Here is a 20,675-nt window from a genome sequence, read left to right on the forward strand (position 1 = left end):
TGGGGGTGTGGAGGGAATGGATGAAGGAGTCAAATGGTACAAACTTCCAGTTAATAAGATAAGTTCTGGGGATGTGATGTGCTGCACATACATCTAGTAAATACCATATGGTATATTTGAAGGTGGCTAAGAGTAAATCTTATGTATTCTTATCACAAGAAAAATATGTGTGTATGTAGTGATGGATGTTAACTAGTCTCATGGTGATCATTTCACAATATCATAGATGAAATATTCATAGATGAAACTATGAAACCATTATTTTGTATACCAGAAAAATTATGTGTCCATTATATCTCACCTTTTGAAAAAGTAACTTATATTTTAAAGCTAAAAGACCAAAATAGAGGTCTGGAAGGATGTGAATCACAAGTTAAATAGTGGGTGGGGGGGAGGGTAGGTGGAATATGAATAGTGCTTATCTGTAGAGCTTCAGAGAACAGGTGATTTTTTACTGTCTTTAATATAATTGTTTCTTTATTGGTTGAAAGTTTGACATTGAACATTTGTTACTTTTATTTTTTTTTGTTTTTTTATGTTTATTTATTTTGAGAGAGAGAGAGCGTTAACAGGGAAGGAACAGAGAGAGAGGGAGATACAGAATCCGAAGCAGGCTCCAGCCTCTGAGCTGTCAGCATAGAGCCCGATGTGGGGCTTGAACTCCTAAACCGCGAGGTCATGACCTGAGCCAAAGTCAGACGCTTCACCCACTGAGCCACTCAGGCACCCGCATTTGTTACATTTAAAATAAAGAAGCAAAAGCTATTTCTGTTTTGAAGAGCCTCTGTGAAATAATTTAAAAAAGATAAAATCCCTGGTAGAACTGAGGCAACAGGAGAGAATGCTCTTGGTGGGGGCCCCCTCTCCAGCACCTGTGTGACATGAGCAGGCACCCTGATGTCACTGTGTGGACCCAGGCACGTTCCCCTACAGCCGCAGAACCCCTTGAATGAGTAGAATGACGCTTCTCCCTCTGTCTCTCATTTTATATGCAAGATGTGATATCATTGCAGTCATTTTTTCTTCGTGGTTTGATTTTCAGGAAGATTTCGATGTGGATCACTTTGTATCTGACTGCAGGAAACGCGTGCAGCTGGAAGAACTGAGAGGTGACCTAGAACTCTACTACCGACTCCTTAAGACAGCCATGGTGGAGCTTATCAACAAGGACTACGCGGATTTTGTCAACCTTTCCACAAACTTGGTAAAGCCCTCTCACTCATGTCTGTTCTTCAGAATGGCGTGTAGATTGCCAAAAGAAATCTTTCAGTTGACTCCCCCCCGCCCCCCAAAAAATGTAAAGAGATGACTAATCTCATGAGTCAAATAACTAAACTTTTTGGCATGTATTTGTTTGGTTTTAGTTTTTATTCATCGAAGACCACTCTCGCTTAATGATTTTTTTGAAATCGTTAGCCAACAAGTAAAAAGCAAAGGATGAGAATCTCTGAGTGGCTGTTTTTGCTAGTTGCTAAACGATCACCCCGAAGTCTTACTTGGTGGAGGCTCATTTGCAAGGGCAAATATCGACTGTTCTGGAGGAAATGTTGGATTTACTTTCAAGTGTGTATGATAGCCAGAGCTTGGTGGAGGGGACCGAGGCCAGTATTGACATTTAGAAGGCTTGGTTTTACAAACACACAAGAGTGATATGTGATGAGCATATTGGCTGCATGTGAAAGCTGTTTAGAAATGGTTGGGTGGTAATATTTGCAGAAGAGCCTCCTTGTTCGTATTTCATTTTGTTTTAAATCTACACAAAGTCGGCAGCTCCATGGGAATTTCCAGAAGCATTAAAATTAACGAGGCACATTTGCTTTTGGGAAATATACCCTCAACATAAAAGTTCCGGTAGGATTAGAAACCCGGAAAATTTTACTTCTGCTCTGTTTAATTTGGATTCTCTTCAAGGGCTATAATGATGTTTAGGAGAGACATAGCCCATTGGACTTTCACATCATAAATTACAGACAGCCGTTCACCTTCTGAAATTTTTCACATTCATTTAAAATGTGATCTAAAGGCAGATTGCTCACAGCGAAGGTTTCATTTAATAGGACTTCTCTTTAATTGTGTAGTTTCATGTACACCAACAGATTTTTTCGTATTCCATGAGCAATATTAATGGCACAGTAACATTTCTGTTACTTAACTAGTTACTCAGCAAAATATGGTCATACCACAAAAATAACTTAAGTCTAGTACTGCTTTGATCATTAAAAGATACCTCACTGTCAACTCCTGGTCGTGATGTGTTTGTACCAATGTGATCTTGCCTTTAGGTCGGCATGGACAAAGCCCTCAATCAGCTTTCTGTGCCTTTGGGACAGTTACGAGAAGAGGTTCTGGTAAGTCCCCAGATAATGTAACACAGTGTGCCGGAATGTGTGTGGTTCTCGTTTGGCTTCTCGGGGAAGAATTTCTTTCATCTGTTAGGTTCCTGGTACAGTGGTTGTTTTCTGATAGTTTCACGATTATCACATTTTGCCTTCAGAAAAGTCGTAAATGATTTTCTGTGTTTGCATGTGGCATTATGATCTAAGACACACGGTTGATCTGATGAAGACAGATGCTCAGAGTAGACAGCTTTGAGCTATCGGGGGAAAGGAAGAATATTTTCAAACTCAACTTATTAATGCCAACTCACTCATATGTAAGTGGTTTCCAGCTTCTGAATGGCTTTGAACAGTTTGTAATTTTTTAAGTCTCCCCCCTTCTTCCCCACACCCCCAACAGTAATGAACATGCAGCTAGGTTCCTAGACTGGTCCTCGAAAGCTGTGTGATCCTTTGTGTACCTGAAGAATGATACAAATGTAATGTAACCTCTAATGTTTCTCTGAGAAAAGCCCCTGCTGTGGGAACAGGACTCCCCACTCCAAGCCGTTGGAGATAGGAACTCCATGTGGCGAACAGCGGAGGGGGACTTGGGGCACCACTGCCAACAGAAGACTGTGCTGGCCTGTCCTCCCCTACCCCCCAGTCTGGGTTGGTTGCCCTGACTCCTCCCCTGCCCCATTCGGATGCGCCGTCATGAGCCTGGCGCCCTGCACCAGCCTCTCCTGGGTGTGTCACCTCCAGCTCGAGTGGCCTTGTGCACCATCCCCTAAGACAGCGCCTGGCACCTAAGGAGATGCTAGAAGTAGAAGATCTAAGGGAAGGCACGGTGCATGGGTAGAGCTGGAAAAGACGCAGAGTGCCAGAGGCGTCAGTGCTGAGAAGCCCAGAGGAGGCGGGAGAGGATTCATAGAAGAGGGAAACCTTGAGCCGGGCCTTGAGCTGACGAACACTTGTCACTGCTTAGGTCTTGTTTGAATGTTACAAATTCTTGTTAAGGTGCTTTCCCCTGGAATGGAAGAGCGATGTTTGTGGTCCGCTCTTGGGCCCCACACCTGCTACAGTGTGTCTTCCCCGCCGCCTCCCTGCTGTGCTCTCCCTCCCCCAGCCCCACCTCCCTTGGGCCCTCCACTCTTCTCCGAAAACCCTCTCCCCGGAGGTAGATTTGCTCTGCTGACTGCACTCTCGAGCACACAGGCTCCCGTCCGGCCTCGCCCCTGCCAGCACCGCGTCCCCTCCCTTTTCCACAGCCGTCTTTATAGCCACTTTTGTCCTGAGGAGCCACAGACCTGACCTTCCTTTCTGACCTTCCCGGCTCAGAGACCAGATTCTAAGAGATTCTAAGGTCTTTAAGGGATAAGACTGTCTGTATCTTCATTTCTGTATCCTCACACGCTGTGACAACAGCTGACACCTAGCAGGTCTTTTATATGTTTTTTGAGTGAATTAATTCACCTTTCTGTAGAATTTTTGTGATTTGTCCAGTTTTTTCCAGTTGTTTCCATTAACCTTTGTTTTGGCTCTAATTCCTGTCTTCTAGTTGGCTTCATTCATTAGCTTCTGGACCTATTTTTCCACCTGTGAGCCCTCCCTTTCTCCGGCCATTCTGTTCTTCCTCCTTGATTCCTAATATTTCCAAACAACATTTCATATGCTACCTCAGTGCCTCAACATTTTCTAGTTCTCCAAAACGTGTGGAGTCTCATCTAAAGACCGTATCTGAGTGAAGTCTTCCTGAGTTGAACCCCCCCTTGTTTCTACTTCTCTCCAGAACGAAGCCTACAGCGCACCCGGGCACACACCTGGCCAGCCCTGAGCCTGTCCACACTCACACCTTCTTACCTTTGTCTTCTAAAGACCCCCTCTCCCTGCCGTGGCAGCGTGCACAGTTTCCCACCCTTTTTCCAGACTCTTCTATACTTTGCTTCAGATTACCCGTCCTCCACTCTGACCACCCATGACATTCATTGTATATGTATTATTGTTCTCCTGGCCGTTAATCCAGTGTGACCCTGACTTTACGTCACTTTGCCTCCAAATCACGAGTACCCTCAACAGCAATGTGTCTGATGGTTTGTATTGTTGTCAATATCTGCATAGTAAATGCATAAACTTGATAATGTTACAGAACAGTTTCTACAGTACGCTCTGTTTATTCTTTTAAAGAGCCTCAGGTCATCTGTCAGTGAAGGGATCCGGGCGGTGGATGAACGGATGTGTAAGCAAGAGGACATCAGGAAGAAAAAGGTATCCCTCAGGAGGTTCCCTACACTACGCGCCGGCTAAACCCTCTCCTCGCGTCCCCCATGCTTGTTAGTGCTGCGCAGCTTTGTTTTCAAGGCCCCTTTGCATGCGCATGTTACGCTTTATAATGTCACGGTATCTTCTTGAAATGATAAGACAGAAATTTAGAGGTACCCACATGGTCGCAAGATCCCTCACTTTTTCCAGAGCAAGAAATAATAACAACTGATGTCAGTGAAGCACTTGGTGGTTTAACAGCCATGTATATTGTCTCCACCCCTATGAAGAAATATCCCTATTTTAGGGACTATGGTGGAAGTGAGCTTTCTAAAGCACACTCCACATTCGACTGCAGGTTGGTTGTTTTAGAGAAAGCAGTGTGTTGCTGTCTCATTCTGCCACGTTTGTTTCCTTTTATGTTTTCCCACCTTTAAATTCGCCTCTGGGTGCACCGCCTTTACTCTTCAGTGGTCCTGTATTTTAATTTTTTTTTCTGATCTTTTTCTTTATGCTCTGGTTTTAGCTCTTATTTCATTATTATTTTTTAGATCCCAGTTAGTTAAAGTATAGGGTTATGTTAGTTTCAGGTGTGCAGCATAGCGATTCAGCACTTCCGCATGTCAGCTGGGGCTCATCACAGCAAGGGCACTTCTTCGTCCTCGATGCCTGCTCAACACATCCCTGAGTTTATTTGTGACCATAGCGATGTCAGGGCAGAGTTGGAGCTAGGATTCCAGACTTCTGACTCTATCCAGTGTTTTGTACGTGTATTCATTAGCATATTTTTAAAAATTTACTTTTGAGAGAGGGTGCAAATGAGCAAAGGGCAGAGAGAGAGGGAGAGAATCCCACGAAGGGCAGAGAGGGGGCAGGTGTGGAAGAGAGAGAGAAGTGGGGCTTACCGGAAGTGGGACTCGAGCTCACCCCAAGTGAGGCTCCAACTCATGAACCGTGAGATCATGAACTGAGTCAAAGTGAGATGCTTAACCGACTGAGCCAGCCAGGCGCCCCTTTTAATCTCAACGGGGAGAAGCCTATTTTAGAGACTTTCTGTCTATTTCTCCTCTATGTCTCCTCCCAGCTTTTGTCCAAAGAATTCATGTGGTGCATTTCTGGACAAGACTGTAAGCTTCATTAAAGCAGCCATTTTTCTTGGTTTATTCACTCATGTGCCCACTGTCTGGAAGAATGTCTGGCTCCCAGGAGGGGTTCCCAGGTGCTCTTTGTTTAATGGATGACTTTGTACGTTTTATTCTTTTAAGTGGGGCGCCTGGGTGGCTCAGTCGGTTGAGCATCCGACTTTGGCTCAGGTCATGATCTCACGAATCGTGGGTTCGAGCCCTGCATCGGGGTCTGTGCTGACAGCTCAGAGCCTGGAGCCTGCTTCAGATTCCGTGTCTCCTCTCTCTGACCCTCCCCTGCTCATGCTGTCTCTCTCTCTCAGAAATAAATAAAACATTAAAACAAAAATTATTCTTTTAAGGATAAGAGTTTTTATAATGTCCATCAACCTTTTGGTAATATTTGTAGCATAAAATGTCTTTAACGAATTGACACTTGGGCATATAGGTATATCATACACATGTAAACTAAGAGGCTAGACATGATCAGAAACTGAAAAGATGAAGAAAGGACCATAAAAAGATAAATGGACTGCCCATAGAGAGGTTCAGGATGAGAAAAAGAAGTAATAAGAGTACAGAGTATGAGAAAGCAAAAGTCTAGGGTTTTTTTGTTTGTTTGGTTTTTGTTTTTTTCTATTAATTGGCAATTGAATATTCAAATATGCTTGTTCCAGAAAACCAAAATTAAGATTTGCATTCTTGGGAATCCAGAGTTTCATAGAAATATTCAAAATGTAGGATGCTGTATATATTCAAAGTTGACTTTTGGTTTTATATTTTCCTGCACTCAGCATGGGAAACAAGATGATTAAGATCAAACATTATAATGACTTTTTGTTTGCTTAATTTTTATCTTTATAGATGTGTGTGTTGAGGCTTATACAAGTTATTCGGTCAGTTGAAAAAATTGAAAAAATCTTAAATTCTCAAAGTTCTAAAGAAACATCTGCACTAGAAGCAAGCAGGTAAGTTTTTTTATTTTACTGAATAGCAAATAAATTAATACTTCACATCCAGTTTAAATATTGGTTTTGTTGTGTTTTGTTTTGTTTTAGTTAGAATTCATTTCTGAGTAAGAAGAAAATCCAGATCTGTAGGTTAGCATTTTGGAAGGTAGCCCCAGGAGAGTGTGTGAAATGGTAAAGTTTGTAATATGTCATTTTAAACGTTTTGTGGTCAGAGGCCCTGTAGTTCCAACGGGGTCAGAGGCAGTGCGCCTCCAGTTTGGAATCACTTTCCCTGAGACCTAGCAAAATCCTTGTTGACCTTCCAGGTACAGCATTCATCTTTCTCGCATTTTCTCTAGACAAGCCCAGGGTGTCAGCCATTGATGTGTTTTGCACTAGCATTATGTCGTTAATGGAAGCCGTACAGGACACGTTTAGTTGAACTTTACGAGCAAGAAAGAAAGAGATTATGAAATAAGAGAAAGATGACAGCTGTCTTCATTATACTGTGACCTTGTTAGTGTGAATTTTCAGTCAGCCCAGTAGATGAGGGTCTTGGGAAATGAGTTGTTAGGGCACATTGGCACCAGTGGGACGCGCCATAGACCCGCGGGAGGAGCACAGGCTTGTCCCGCATGTACCGCCCAGCAGCCCAAGCGCGGGTCCTGCGGTGCCCTGTGTCCCCTGAGCGTGAGGCTGACGGCAACTCCACTTGCAAGCTTGTCTCAACCCCTGAGAGACCCCCAGCTGCCCCTGGCCTACACAGGCCCTCGTCCTTAGGAAGTCTGGGCCTAACAGGAGCCTTTTTTGAAATCACATTGATAGCTGTTAACGTTTTCCCACGAGTCATGCAGGATCATGAGGCAAAACCACCCGAGGCCAAACTGCATATACCTGTAGTTCAAAGGCTTCATCCCACCACAAGGGCTGGTTGGATTTCGCAATTTTAGGACTAATGTTTTTGATTTGGAAGGGTCCATACGCGCCGCACCTCTCCTCACGTGGTAAGGAAGGGAGACGTCCCAGAGGAAGGGGTTCTCGGGCCCCAGGCCCCTGCCTCCTTTCGCAGTCAAGGCGTGTGAGTGAGTCCTCCCCACGTGCCGTGTGCTTCTTCAGCGCACTGCCCTGTGCATCCGCCCCTCCTCTGCGTGTGTCGGAGACCCTGGCAGTGGCCATGCCCACCAGTCTAGGGGGCCCTGTTTGTCTTCAGCCGCTCTGCTTTCCTGCCCCCCAGCAGCGCTGACAGCCCCTCCCGCCGCATCCTCCTCGGCCTCTGACGCCCTCCTTGCAGTGTCCTTTCTGTTTCTGCCCGTTGCTGCCATGTTCCTTTCTCAGAATCCCCTCAGTGGTTTCTATTTCTGTGATACTGTTCCCGGCAGCTCCGCCTTTAGTATAACAGACGTGATGCTCTTTCTTGCTCGGAGTCACCTTTGAGGGGTTTTTTCTTCCCTTTGGAACAGCGGCTTTGAGCTGTAGACAAAAGAAGGCCGGAGCCATGTTGGTGAATAGTAACTGCAGCTTGCTTGCTAGGCCAGGGAACGTGGAGCTAATCGATAAATAAGAAATCCACGCTAGGCTGTTCAAGTGAGAGATGAGGCTTCGGGGTTGGTCACACCGGGCACTTTCTGTCTACACTGGCTTGGGCACTGCGGAAACAGGACTGGGCGGATCACTGCCGGTCTCCCTGTGGTGTGTCCTGTTTCCTGATGGTATGGGTTTTTCCCCTCGCTGTGCGTTGGCCTGTGCGTCGGCAGAGGTGGGGTGCCTTAGAAAAGCCAGCAAGTGCTTCAGTGCCTTTATTGTTTTCTTCTTTTACTATTCGACTTCCTCTTGAGTGGTGTTGATGCTCTACGATGTGATTGGGGGCACGGGGGACGCATTTATTGCACGTGGTCACAGATACAAATGAATGTTTTCTCAGTAAGGACCCAGAGCATGTGGAATGCCCTTTCTGCCCTTTGGTAAATGTAAGTTTAAAGTAAGCTACTCTGAGGTGCTTCATTTATTGCTGCAGGAGGACCAGTTTTATTTTATTGAAGAGGCCACAGGATTTGGTGCCTTAGATGTATTAGAGGTGTTTTGGAAGGAGAGAGACTGAGGCAGGTCGAGAAGAAGAGGATTCAGGTATGAATGATTCAGGACAGGGCGCGAGAGAGAAGGGGTGAGAGATGAAGACGTAATGAATGGGAGAGCCTGAGGAACGTGCTGGAAACACGCAGCTGCACCCACACTGACCCGGTCCAGCCCCTGCTGCGTGTGCGGGCCCTGTGGCTGGGGCCAGGCAGTGGCAGTGGCTTGTACATAACAATCTCCCCACCACACCTAGAATGTGCTACACTCACTGCTTGTCCTGAAAATTGACGGCACGGAAGGTACATTAGCTTTCACCTTGAGACGAGGGGTCTGTGGGAGAATGCTCCAAAGGAAGTTACGACAAGGTGGGCGCTGAAGCCTGACTGTTGCTGATTGGGTGATAACAGTCTCTTGGAAATGAAATAACTCTGGGAATTGTCTCTACTAGCCCACTTTTGACTGGACAGATTTTGGAGAGAATTGCCACAGAATTTAACCAGTTACAGTTTCATGCAGTTCAAAGCAAAGGCATGCCTCTCTTGGACAAAGTAAGACCAGTAAGTGTTGGTTTAGATTTTCACAGTTTGCTCCTTGGGAATTTGCTGAATGATTTTAGTTTAATCTCATACTGTCCCTGATCATTGTGGCCATACAGTATTTTGAAGCTAGCTTTGAATTTTTTCTTTCAGTTTTTGTTTCTGGGGACCCTGCTTTTTTTTCGTATCGTGTTAGGTAGATTTTGCGTAAAGACAAGCATGTTCTCCAAATTATATGAGTAAAATTAATTCTGAATTTCATGTAACTTGACACATTATATGATGTGGTCAGAATTAATTTATCCCAAGCCCTTGGCTGGGTTTAAACACGGTTGTCAGATTTACTCTATAGCCTAATAGGAAGATAACTTTTTGTCATATCTTTGATGAAGCGAAGATTTACTTGTAAAGAAATTGTAGAGAAGAGGTCTCCCTGTTAACTCTCCAGAAACTGTTGATATTTTCATCTTACGTATATTCTAGTAGAGTAAGAGGCTTATTATATATATATATATCTTTGAATTTTTAGAAATCGCTCCTCCTGGAACTTTCTTCACAGCTGTTTTCTCTTGCAGCGGATAGCTGGCATTACAGCCATGTTGCAGCAGTCCCTGGAAGGCCTACTGTTGGAAGGGCTCCGCACCTCCAGCGTTGATATAATACGGCACTGCTTGCGGACCTACGCCACCATTGACAAGACGCGGGATGCCGAGGCATTAGTGGGTCAAGTTCTGGTGAAACCATACATGGATGAGGTGTGTGCACTCGTTTCTTCCTTCAGACACCCCTAGGGCGTCTGCTCTGACTTGGGTTCTTCCTTGGGTGTGACCAACCGGTCAGAGCTCTCTCTCTGTACGGATTCTCACAGTCACCGCACTGTCAGCTGTAAGAAACGGTCGGTCCCGCTGGTTACAGTCATCATGATCTCCAGTATTCTCTAGCGATGGCATGGCCCAGGGATCACCTTAATACCGCGGGGGTGAGGGTCTCGCCTAGGAAGAAGGTACGGATCAGAACGTTTTCAGGTCTGTTTTAGGGTGTGTCAGTTGTACGTCAGTGAAGTTGTGAAAAAGTATTTTTGCACCGCTAGGGTAGCGGAGTAGGACAGTTAGGCTGAGGACCCCTCCACAGTGAGCGTGCCTGGTGGCAGAGTGCGGACAGCCTGGTGGGCTTGGAAAGTCTGGGAGGGAGGTGTCTTCACAGACTAGATTGGACCTACGTGTTGAAAACCATGGTGGAGTTTGCCAGGCCAGGGAGGTGGGAAGGAGGGAATAGTCGAAGGCAAAGGGCTTCTATGGGCAGATTAACAGTGTAGTACCTTAAATCCAGAACTTGGTTACCCAGTACCCTTCAGCTGTCAGGGTAGAGTTAAGTTACAGGCAGCAAGTATATCCTGCCTTTGGGGAGCCAGAACATAGGTCGTATCATACGGGGTTGCCAACAATTTCCGACCTAGACCATGGCAAGTTCCGTCTGGTTCAAACTGATAGAAGTCATAAAGCTGTGTTTGAAGACTCCCTCAGTTACCAGTCAGTGTGAACGATCTTCCTGACCCCGTAAGGGTAAAGCTGCTCCACGCTGTGACTTTGGGATGAAAGTCTTCCATTTCTAAAATGGGACAGAATCCTTTTGGTAAAAGTGAAATGTCAGGATTAATTTCAGTAATCCTCTCAACATCATTAGGATTACTAAAAATAAACGATCTGTCGATTCCATGTGTGTAGCCTGTTACGTTTCCTAGCTATTTCTATGGGCGTGTAAAAGACCGATTGCCTACTTTATGCTTTATCAGTAAGTGAAAATATTTTACTCGCTAATTTATGCCCTTTTCATTGAACTGAGTCTAATGTACTAAGTTAAGAAAATATTTTAAGTTTCAGTGGCATATGAAATGGACTATCGCCACGTTTGTATTCTAAGCTTTTTCTTTACTTCTTGACTCTCACCTTTCCCACAAAAACATGAAATAATAAAGTAAAAGAAGATGTGTTTTCTTCCATCATTCTCTGTCTCAACCCTTTTCCCTGATCTGGTGGTAGACGGCAAGGCCAAGGTCAAGACAGCACAGAGCTGCTGTCAGACACAGTATTTTGCTTTCAAGCTCAGACAGGAAGTAGATGAGTGTGTGTGGTGTTTCGGCCTCAGGCCAGTCTCTGCCACCCAGCCTTTGTCTCCCCCAGGGTCAGAACTCTGTCCCCTAATCCTAGGAGCTGGTGTTTGGGGTGGCGGTTATTTACCTTCTGTTTAAGAAAGCATGTCAGTTGGGGACGAGGGTGGACATGAGGAATTGTGCTTTTAAGGATTCCTCTCTTCTTTTCTCTGTAGTATATAGTTCGTACTTTTATTTTAGGTGCTTTTAAAAAAATGATGCTCCTTTTGATAGGTGATTGTAGAGCAGATTGTTGAGTCTGATCCGAATGGCCTTCAGATCATGTACGATAAGCTCCTGGAGTTCGTTCCTCACCATTGCCGCCTTCTTCGAGAAGTCACAGGAGGGGCCGTCTCGAGGTAACTTAAGCTGCTGTACTTCCGCTCAGCCCAGCTCGGCGAGTGCGCCCAGTAGTTCCCAGTGCACTACTGCTTATGGGCCGTCTTGTCTGAACTGGGAACGTGGGTGCTTTCCTGTTGAATTGTTACCAATACCATGAGGCAGATGTGGAAACTAATAGTAGGAGCTCATCTTGGAGGCTGCATTTCTCTGAATCCCAAACCCCTACCTTTACCTTCTCTATACGTTTTCCTTAACCGGGTTTGAAATCAAAATTGGTTTCCTTTCACTATTCTGAGGTCTGTAAATATCAACTCAGCTGAAGTCAGCAAATTTTGTTTTAATTTATTTGGAGGGAGGGAGGGAGAGAGAGGGAGAAAGAGCGAGTGAGCGAGCTTGAGAAGGGGAGGGGCAGAGAGAGAGAGAATCCTGAGCAGGCTCTGCTCTGTCAATGCAGAGCCCACGTGGGGCTCGAACTCAGGAACTGCGAGATCATGACTTGAGCTGAAACCAAGAGTCGGACGCTTAACTGACTTGTGCCACCCAGGTGCCCGTCAGCTTAATTCAACAAGTTTTGTGCTAATTGTGATTAAGGTTATCTTCAGTTTCCCCTCCCTCTTTTGTTTCATTCCCATGACTTTCCAGTTCTGCTTCATAAATATCCCATTCTGTTTCACATATTCTGGCCCAGGCCTTTGTCATGTTTTCTCTGGAATAACAGGCTCTCCCCTCCTGGCCTCCTTGACTCCACTTGCCCCTCTTCAGTGCAGCCCTCGGCTGTCACATCTGCCCGGAACTCTGCCGCCTTCATAAGTCTTTAATGGCTTCTCGTTGCTTACAGAGGAACATCAGCCTTCTTTGCACAGCCCGTGAGGCCCTTAATGCTCCAGTCCTGATGGTTCTTCACAGTAGAACTTCCTGCTATGGAACTCCACCGCCTGCCCCATACCTCTGAGGTCCCTGGCCAAACAGTAGCAGTTGACCTTCCCTCACACAGCTTGTACAGAAGATCGCTGACTTCACAGTGGTTCAGCTTAGGATTTTTTTTTAATGTTTTTTATTTATTTTTGAGAGAGAGAGAGCGAGAGAGACAGCATGAGCAGGGGAGGGTCAGAAAGAGAGGGAGACACAGAATCCGAAGATAGGCTCCAGGCGAGCTCAGCTTAGGATTTTTTGACTTTAACGATGGTGCAAAAGCGATACACATTCAGCAGAAACCATACTGCAGATTTTGAATGTGGATCTTTTCCCGGGCTGGCAATGGGTGTCCGCTCTCGTGACACTGCACAGTGGCAGCGGGCACAGCTCCCAGCTCGCCGCGCCACCATGAGGGTCAGCAACCGACACACTTACACCGTTCGGATTCTCACTTTCAGTGTGGGAGTCAGCGAGTTACACAAGCTAGCCAACGCTTCATCGTAAAATAGGCTTTCCTGTGGGCTGCTGTGAGCGTTCGAGCACATTGGAGGTTGGCTGGCCTGGGCTCTGATGTTCCGTAGGTTTAGTGTATTAGATGCATTTTCGGCCTATGATATTTTCAACTTGCGGTGGGTTTATTGGGCTGTAACTCCGTCACGAGTCAAGGAAACCCTGTGCCGTGTGCTTCTGAGCTTTTCCTCACTGTCTCCCACCCTTCCCGTTGCCTTTGTCTTTTTGTTACTCCGCCACTCCAAAGCTCCAGCTCAGATACCACACCCTTCAGGAGACCACGTTTTATCCTGATGTTCAGCCTTAACCACGTCCTTGAGTCTAGTACATGCTGGCTCTCACCTCTGCGGAGGAGTCATTTCTGTAGGCTTAGAGTGTGCTCACCTTTCCTGCTGCCCGCACCTTTCTCACCTGTCACAGTGTCTTGAAGATCGCAACCACCCCGTGTTTGCAGAATGAAGGATTCGTCCATTTTCATCATTTGAAAGGCAAAGGAGGTCCTTGATCTTTATGAAGTAGGCAGTCAGTATATTTGGTCTCGAATTTTTGTTCTTTGGAAAGAAAAGAATCTGGGGTACTAAGTATGCCGGCTGACCTTTGAAGGACCCTCTCTATTTCCATGACGGGATTTCAGCCGGATTCTGCTGCTTGTGTTTCATCACCATGAAGATTTAGTTGGATTTGGATTTGGGGTAAGTATTTAGCAGAAGTTGTGATGTAAAATTAAGGAAGCCACAGTTCTGAAACAGATTTGACAAGACTTGTCATTAGATTTGACAAGACTGGTCTTGGTCCTGAAAATGTCAATTTTCGAAGACTTTGCAAGTTCTTTTCCATCGTTTTCAGTGTGGCAGAATTCCCGTCAAAGCCTCAGAGGGTTGAGGAATCTAAACCGTACGTCAGCAGGTCATCGTTTGGTGCAGGCGCCCTTGTTAGGCTGCCCCTGACTGTCCCTTGCTCGCTACCTGCCTACAGGATTCTACACACTCAGAGCCTAGCTTGTCCATTCTGTTCTCTCTCCCTTGTGTCGCCCTCTGTATATGCCCTTCTATCCGCCAGCGCCCAAGGATCTGTCTTCCAGAGAGTATGGATTCACTTTTCTAACTAGCCGTCTGTTTCAGCTGTTAATCTCTCGTAGATGTAAATTTTCTCTTTGCGGCTTTAAGTAGATACTTGCGTTGGGGATGAGGAGATCTTGTCATTTAATATTGCTTACAAGTCTGTGCATCTGTAGTTTTAAAATTCCCAGGTTTACTCTTTTCTTCTCTAGATACGTTAATAGAGCTCGTTCTTAGTGTGGCTGAAATTATATGCTGTGACGGGTGGAGTTGGGCGTGTGGGAAGTAGATATGCCGTTGGTCCTCCCCCGCCCTCCTCCAGCCTGCCAGTGATTTCTTACCAATACTTCACTATAGTAAGATGGCTTGGTAGCACTTGCTGGACAGTAAGGCATGGCTTCCTGGACAATTTGTCTTTAGATAAATTATCTAAATTATCTATCCTGATAATTTTTGCTAAGAAGGAAAATTATGAAAGCTTTTATCTCTATTTTAATTTTTAAAAAAGGCTTTTTAATGTTTGTTTATTTTTGAGAGAAAGGGAAACACAGAATCCGAAGCAGGCTTCAGGCTCTGAACTATCAGCACAGAGCCCGACGCAGGGCTCGAACTCACAAACCGCAAGATCCTGACCTGAGCCAAAGTCAGACACTTAACTGACTGAGCCTCCCAGGCGCCCCTTTTTTCTTTATTTTTAATGCCATCATGTTAATCCCCAATTTCATATCACAACTTAGCTACAGAACTCCCAGTTTTGCTGAAATAAGACTATATCAGGGGCACCTGGCCAGCTCAGTCAGAGGAGCGTGTGACTCTTGATCTCAGGGTCATGAGTTCGAGCCCCTCGTTGGTTGTAGAGATTGCCTAAATAAATAAAAACTAAAAAAAAGGCCAAATATTGAATTGCTGGCTGCCGTTAAAGAAAATTATCTTAAAATTGAGCATTGAATTACTCAATATACAACAATCAGAGTGTAGTCAGTGAGATGGCATTTACCTAGAAGTTATTTTTGTGTCTTTAAGTTCAAGAGAAAACTTAAGGAGTCTGTCTTACTTATGTATTTACTTAATATATTTAACCCCTCAACACAGCACAGTATGCTAGGCACAAGCCTAAATGGTTTCCAAATATTAGCCCACATAAAGGGCCTATGATGTCCATCCTGTCGTCTCAACTTAAAGATGAAGAAAACAAAACACAGAGGGTAAAAGGCCCATGATTTGAACCCAGGTACTCTGGCTTCTGAGTGAATGCTTTTATCTCAGTGTTGGCTCTCATCTAAGTCTGTGAATTAGAAATCCAGAGTCCAGCCTTTTGGTAAAAAATGTGAAATAGGGGCGCCTGGGTGGCTTAGTCGGTTGAGCGTCCGACTTTCGCTTAGGTCATGATCTTGCAGTTTGTGGGTTCGAGCCCCACGTCGGGCTCTGTGCTGACTGCCCTCGGAGCCTGGAGCCTGTTTCAGTCTGTGACTCCCTCTCTCTCTGACCCTCCCATGTTCACGCTGTCTCTCTCTCTCCTAGAAATAAATAAAACATTTAAAAAAAAATGTGAAATAAAGCATGGATAAACCAAAAAACATGAATGTGACAAGTTTTTTTTTTTTTTTAGTCAGGAATTGTTCAAGATTTTACATGGAATAGTCACAGAATTTGGGAACTATCTTAAAGATAGGTTAATCTTCACCAAGCTGTTAGTAATTGGTAAATTAGCATAATTTGCAGGGCTTTAGAGCTTAGTGGTATTAAAGATTCAGTGCATAGAGGGGTTCACCGTCCAGCTTTAGCTCAGTCATGATCTCACGGTTCGTGGGTTCGAGCCCCCATATCAGGCTCTGTGCTGACAGCTCAGAGCCTAGAGCGTGTTCTGGATCCCGTGTCTCTCTCTCTCTCTCTCTGCCCCTGCTCCACTCACACTTTCTCTCTCTCTCTCCCTCTCTCTCTCTCTCTCTCTCTGTCTCAAAAAAAAAAAAGACCAAATGCAATGATTGCTTTTCTTGTGTTATCAGACTACTTCTTTTCCAAGACAGAGTGTAAATATGATAGCCTATTTGAGGGGAGAAATCCTACCAAGCCAATTTGATGTAGGAGTTTTGCCTTATCCTTGACACCAGCTTGCTCTCCTGTGTGATAAGTATAGGAGTCAGAATACAGAAGATGTTCAGGTTCAAGGTGAGACTGGGATCCAGGAGTAACATAGAAGTTTGTGGCTATCAACAAGCTAACTGACATACAGTTAAAAAAAAAAAGCGTTGAAATAAATTTTAGGCTGAGGAACTTTTAGTTAAAATACCACGATAGAATTTTGTCCCTTGTAAACAGGAGGGTACAGTGTTATCTGACTGAAGCATTGCTCTTATCTTACAGTGAGAAAGGCAAGAGTGTTCCTGGATACGATTTTTTGGTGAATTCTGTCTGGCCAGAAATAGTACGAGGATTAGAAGAAAAACTGCCTTCTCTTTTCAATCCCGGAAATCCTGATGCATTTCACAAGGTACTTTTCCTCCATCGTCTTGATTCTTGACACTAACCAGAGGCTTGCGAATAATCATGCTTTCTGCACAGCTTCTTTCTGTGGTTTTTCAGAAATAAAAATTTGAGGGGCGCCTGGGTGGCTTAGTCAGTTAAGCGTCTGACTTTCGCTTAGGTCGTGATCTCGCAGTTCGTGGGTTCGAGCCCCGCGTCGGGCTCTGTGCTGACTGCCAGCTCAGAGCCTGGAGCCTGTTTCAGTCTGTGACTCCTTCTCTCTCTGACCCTCCCCTGCTCATGCTGTCTCTCTCTCTCTCTCCTAGAAATAAATAAAACATAAAAAAAAAAAAGAAATAAAAATTTGAGTTCATGAGTGAGCACGTCCTTAAAGTACACAGAATGTTTCACCCAAGGATTGGTCTCTGATCCTGTTGGGATTATAGACTATAATTTTAAATGTCTAGTAAAATTCAGCCTAGGCACAACTGTGACTAGATGTGTTCGTTATTTTCTCACCTTTTAAAAAAGATCCTGAAGACCATTAAAAGCCAGTCCCTCTGCAGTGGTTTTCCATGAAAAATTAGGTTTGCTGATGCACACGGTATAATTTGAAAGGAAAACAGAAGGTATTGATCGGATTTTAAACTCCTTGTTAATTCGTGAAGTGGTGAGAGGCAGACAGTAAGGTATGATGAGCCTGGGGCCTGCTGGCCTTCAAAACAGATTCGATGGCACATTTGGAGTCGTATCATCGCAGAAATACCACTTCCCTGTTCCGACTAATCATTCAGCGTTACGGTACGCAGAATAAGGTGATCACGTGGTATCAATCTCAGTGACTTGTGGGACAGTGATTTTCATTATTTTAAAAAATAGGGCTTTTACAAACAGATCCCGGAAGCAGAATGATAACCGTGGCCTCAGGCATTAACAGTTTAAGATCCTTTACGTTTCACTGTACTCTGGAGTTGTGCCGATCACATTACGCTCAGATGTTTCGGCTCAGAAAGGAAACCTTCCCACAGCACTTTGACCTTAGAATTCAAAGCACTTAATGTTGCCGGGTCTGTTTCCAGCAAGCATAGTGTCGGTCAGTTCCTTTCAAAAGATGCTTTCAGCTCTCAGGCTCACTGTGTCGTACTTCTCGCGAGGACAGAGCTATTTTGTGTTCCTTTAGCGTCTCCTCATGCAGAGGTCTGTATACCTCTGTCCCCAGAGGATGGAATACCTTAGTAGCAACTCCTCACACCTCGACCAGTCAGTTGAAAGAAATGAAAAGCCTGTAATGTTTCGTGAACCAAAATTCCTGCCCAGCGCAGACTTGGGGATGTTCCGGTGAATGGGTGGGTGTCCCAAAGGACATGGAGAGTCACACGTGGTCCCCATAGAGCCTGTGGGGACTGGAGGACCCACAGAGGAGTGCACAATTTCTAACAACTGCAGTTCTGCCCTGCTGACCGAGCGGGTGCAGTTTCCGCGGTTTCTTAGCTTTGTCTTTGGGTAAATTTTCTTAAAATCATAACAACAGTCATTACCTGGGTGGGTGGTTTGTGGGTCACATTAAAGGATATAGTTTGGGGGACAGCACGCAGGTGATGAATGTTAAGGAAGCTTCAGCCACGGCTCTTCGTGGTGGCGTTAGCTCCGTGTCCGTTGGCGTGCTCTGCGGTCTGTGGCAGTCCTGGGATCACTCACTTGCTTTGGTTCTTGCCTTTTAAAAATGGTCTGCCCCTTCAGGAGTGACATTACATCCCTTAATTTACGGTCTCTTCCAGTTCCGGTGGACTGGGCTAGGGATGCCCTAGAGGACGAGAGCGCTGGGTTTCCAGGGTGGCCTTGCCACGTAAAACCTTGGGCATGTCACTGAACCGCTTTGGGCAGTGCCTGATTTTCAAGTCAGGACCTCGGAAGGACACTCTCTTCAGGTCTCTGTCAGCTCCAGAAACTACGCGTCAGTGCATTCCCCATCTTTATCCTGATTACAGGTTTCCCTGTATGTACCCGTTTCTGGTCAGTTTGCTCACAGTGAAAATTCCCTCTCTTCTTATTTTAGAAATACACCGTAAGCATGGATTTTGTGAGAGCGTTTGAGCAGCAGTGTGGAACACAGGCCAGCGTGCGGAGATTAAGAGCACATCCCGCCTACCACAGCTTCAATAATAAGTGGAACTTGCCTGTTTATTTTCAAATAAGGTCAGTAATTTATTCCTTCCTCCCCATCTCTGGCCTTCCGAAGTAGGAAGGGATTGGAGTACTGGTTCAGGGCATCGCCTCCAGTAAACAGTCCTTTGAGATCATCGTACTGTCCTTGGGAAACAAGATCTGAAGTGGGAACGAGCGGGAAGTATCAGGATTGCCTGCGTTCTCGTTTGCGTGCCAGAAAAACCATTTGGTAATTAAAGGGCTGAGAACGCCCGCCTTGGACAGAGGTGGGTTCCAGCCCTGCTCCGTCCCCTGCGGCGTGTCCTCATTCACCACGAGCAGGCGGACAGTAGGGGCCCAGCAGCGGCACCCTGTCCGGTTTGCCCTTTTCACCACCCTCTTTGCCGAGCAGAGGCCTGGCCCCAGTCTGTCGTTGGCTTCTCTGTACCGTTTTTTTCCTTAGAGAGAGTGGGGGAGATGCATCGCCTTAACTATCCTTCATGGCTGGTTCCATCATTCTGTTGATATGAATCCTCGTTATTCTTTGGCTTTCTTTATAATCTTTGACATTTGTTTTCTCTACTCTGGAAAATGGTGACACTTCCAACAGATGTCGTGATGGTACCACGTATGTAAATGAGTGCCTTGATAAACTGTTGGGGGAAATTTAGGGTAAACTCTTAGCAACATATGTTCTGTTAGGAAAACAGACAAAAACAGCCGTTTTTGCAGTCTTGAGCAAGGTCATGGTAAGTTCCTTCACAGAATGACATGAACTGGAGCGTTTTAGTTAGGATGGTCTGTAAAGAGTTGTAGGCTTTTTGTTTAAATGGCTGAATGCTTTCATTTGTTACAATGCGGTCCTTTTCCCTAGAGTTCTGAGGGAAAATTCCAGAGGGGGAGGGGAGTATATTAGGATTAGGTACCTTGATTATAATTGCTTGCAATTGAGAATGTATGTAATCAGCTTCTGATAACGCAGTCGCAATTATCAGAACGTTAGTGATGCGCCCTGTCTCATACCACGCTGTATTTTATGCTTCATTTGCCAACGTGACATCACCACGTAGCTTGTCTCTCGGTAGGAAATTAAGGATTTGTTCTTCTAAGGTGTTCATGGACTGCGCTGGAGTGGTTGTTAATAGGATAATCACGATCAGCCCAGGACAAGAAGCCCTTTTGATTCAGGAGCAGAATTTTAAAAAGTGACATATTAATTGACAATGTAAGACTGCAGTAGAGGGGCGCCTCAGTGGCTTAGTCGGTTTAGGTCCAACTGTTGATAATTGGCTTAGATCGTGATTCCAGGATCATGGGGTCAAGCCCCATCAGGCTCAGCGCTGAGCATGGAGCCTACTTGAGATTCTCTCTCTGCCCTTCTTCCCTGCTTGTGTGGTCTGTCTGTTTCTCTCTCTAAAATTAAAATAAAATTGGGAGTAATACACACACACACACACACACACGTATATATAGACAGATGACTGCACTAGGGAAGAAACATCTCCGATTTCTTCTGTGGTCCAGTCTGCAGTTAGATTGCTTTAGACATCCAGTACCATCACATCACACAGTCCTGCCTGCTGCCTCCCAAACTCCTCTTCCTAGTCGGTTCCCCAGATCCCGTGACCCCACCTTTGGGGATCCCGCACTGTCGCGCCCCTCCACCCCCACCCCAGACCTGCCCTCCTGGAGCTCTGGCGGCCGTTTTGGGCTCAGCCAGGCCCGCGACAGCACAGCCGCCCCTCAGCTGCCTCTCACAGGACCAGCCGAGCTAGGTTCAAAGTCAGTTCCCCGAAAGATTTTGTACCTTCAGCGGATTTTAACAGTAATCAA

At 45.5% G+C, this 20,675-nt stretch overlaps 1 protein-coding gene across 2 annotated transcripts in view; it reads left to right on the forward strand.

The window, feature by feature from the left end:
• COG2 (component of oligomeric golgi complex 2) overlaps nucleotides 1–20,675 on the forward strand; it is a 48,363-nt gene that overhangs the window by 12,875 nt on the left and 14,813 nt on the right. For both annotated transcript variants that reach the window (XM_039241244.1, XM_039241245.1), the window contains exons 2-10: nucleotides 1,043–1,204; nucleotides 2,283–2,348; nucleotides 4,503–4,583; nucleotides 6,566–6,669; nucleotides 9,173–9,281; nucleotides 9,836–10,015; nucleotides 11,644–11,768; nucleotides 16,599–16,725; nucleotides 18,754–18,893. In XM_039241244.1, coding sequence (XP_039097175.1) covers nucleotides 1,043–1,204; nucleotides 2,283–2,348; nucleotides 4,503–4,583; nucleotides 6,566–6,669; nucleotides 9,173–9,281; nucleotides 9,836–10,015; nucleotides 11,644–11,768; nucleotides 16,599–16,725; nucleotides 18,754–18,893 — 1,094 coding nt within the window. The remainder of the gene's footprint in view (nucleotides 1–1,042; nucleotides 1,205–2,282; nucleotides 2,349–4,502; nucleotides 4,584–6,565; nucleotides 6,670–9,172; nucleotides 9,282–9,835; nucleotides 10,016–11,643; nucleotides 11,769–16,598; nucleotides 16,726–18,753; nucleotides 18,894–20,675) is intronic.

This window comes from Hyaena hyaena, unplaced genomic scaffold (assembly GCF_003009895.1).
Source record: "Hyaena hyaena isolate Hyena2069 unplaced genomic scaffold, ASM300989v1 scaffold_193, whole genome shotgun sequence".
Classification (NCBI taxonomy): Eukaryota; Metazoa; Chordata; class Mammalia; order Carnivora; family Hyaenidae; genus Hyaena; species Hyaena hyaena.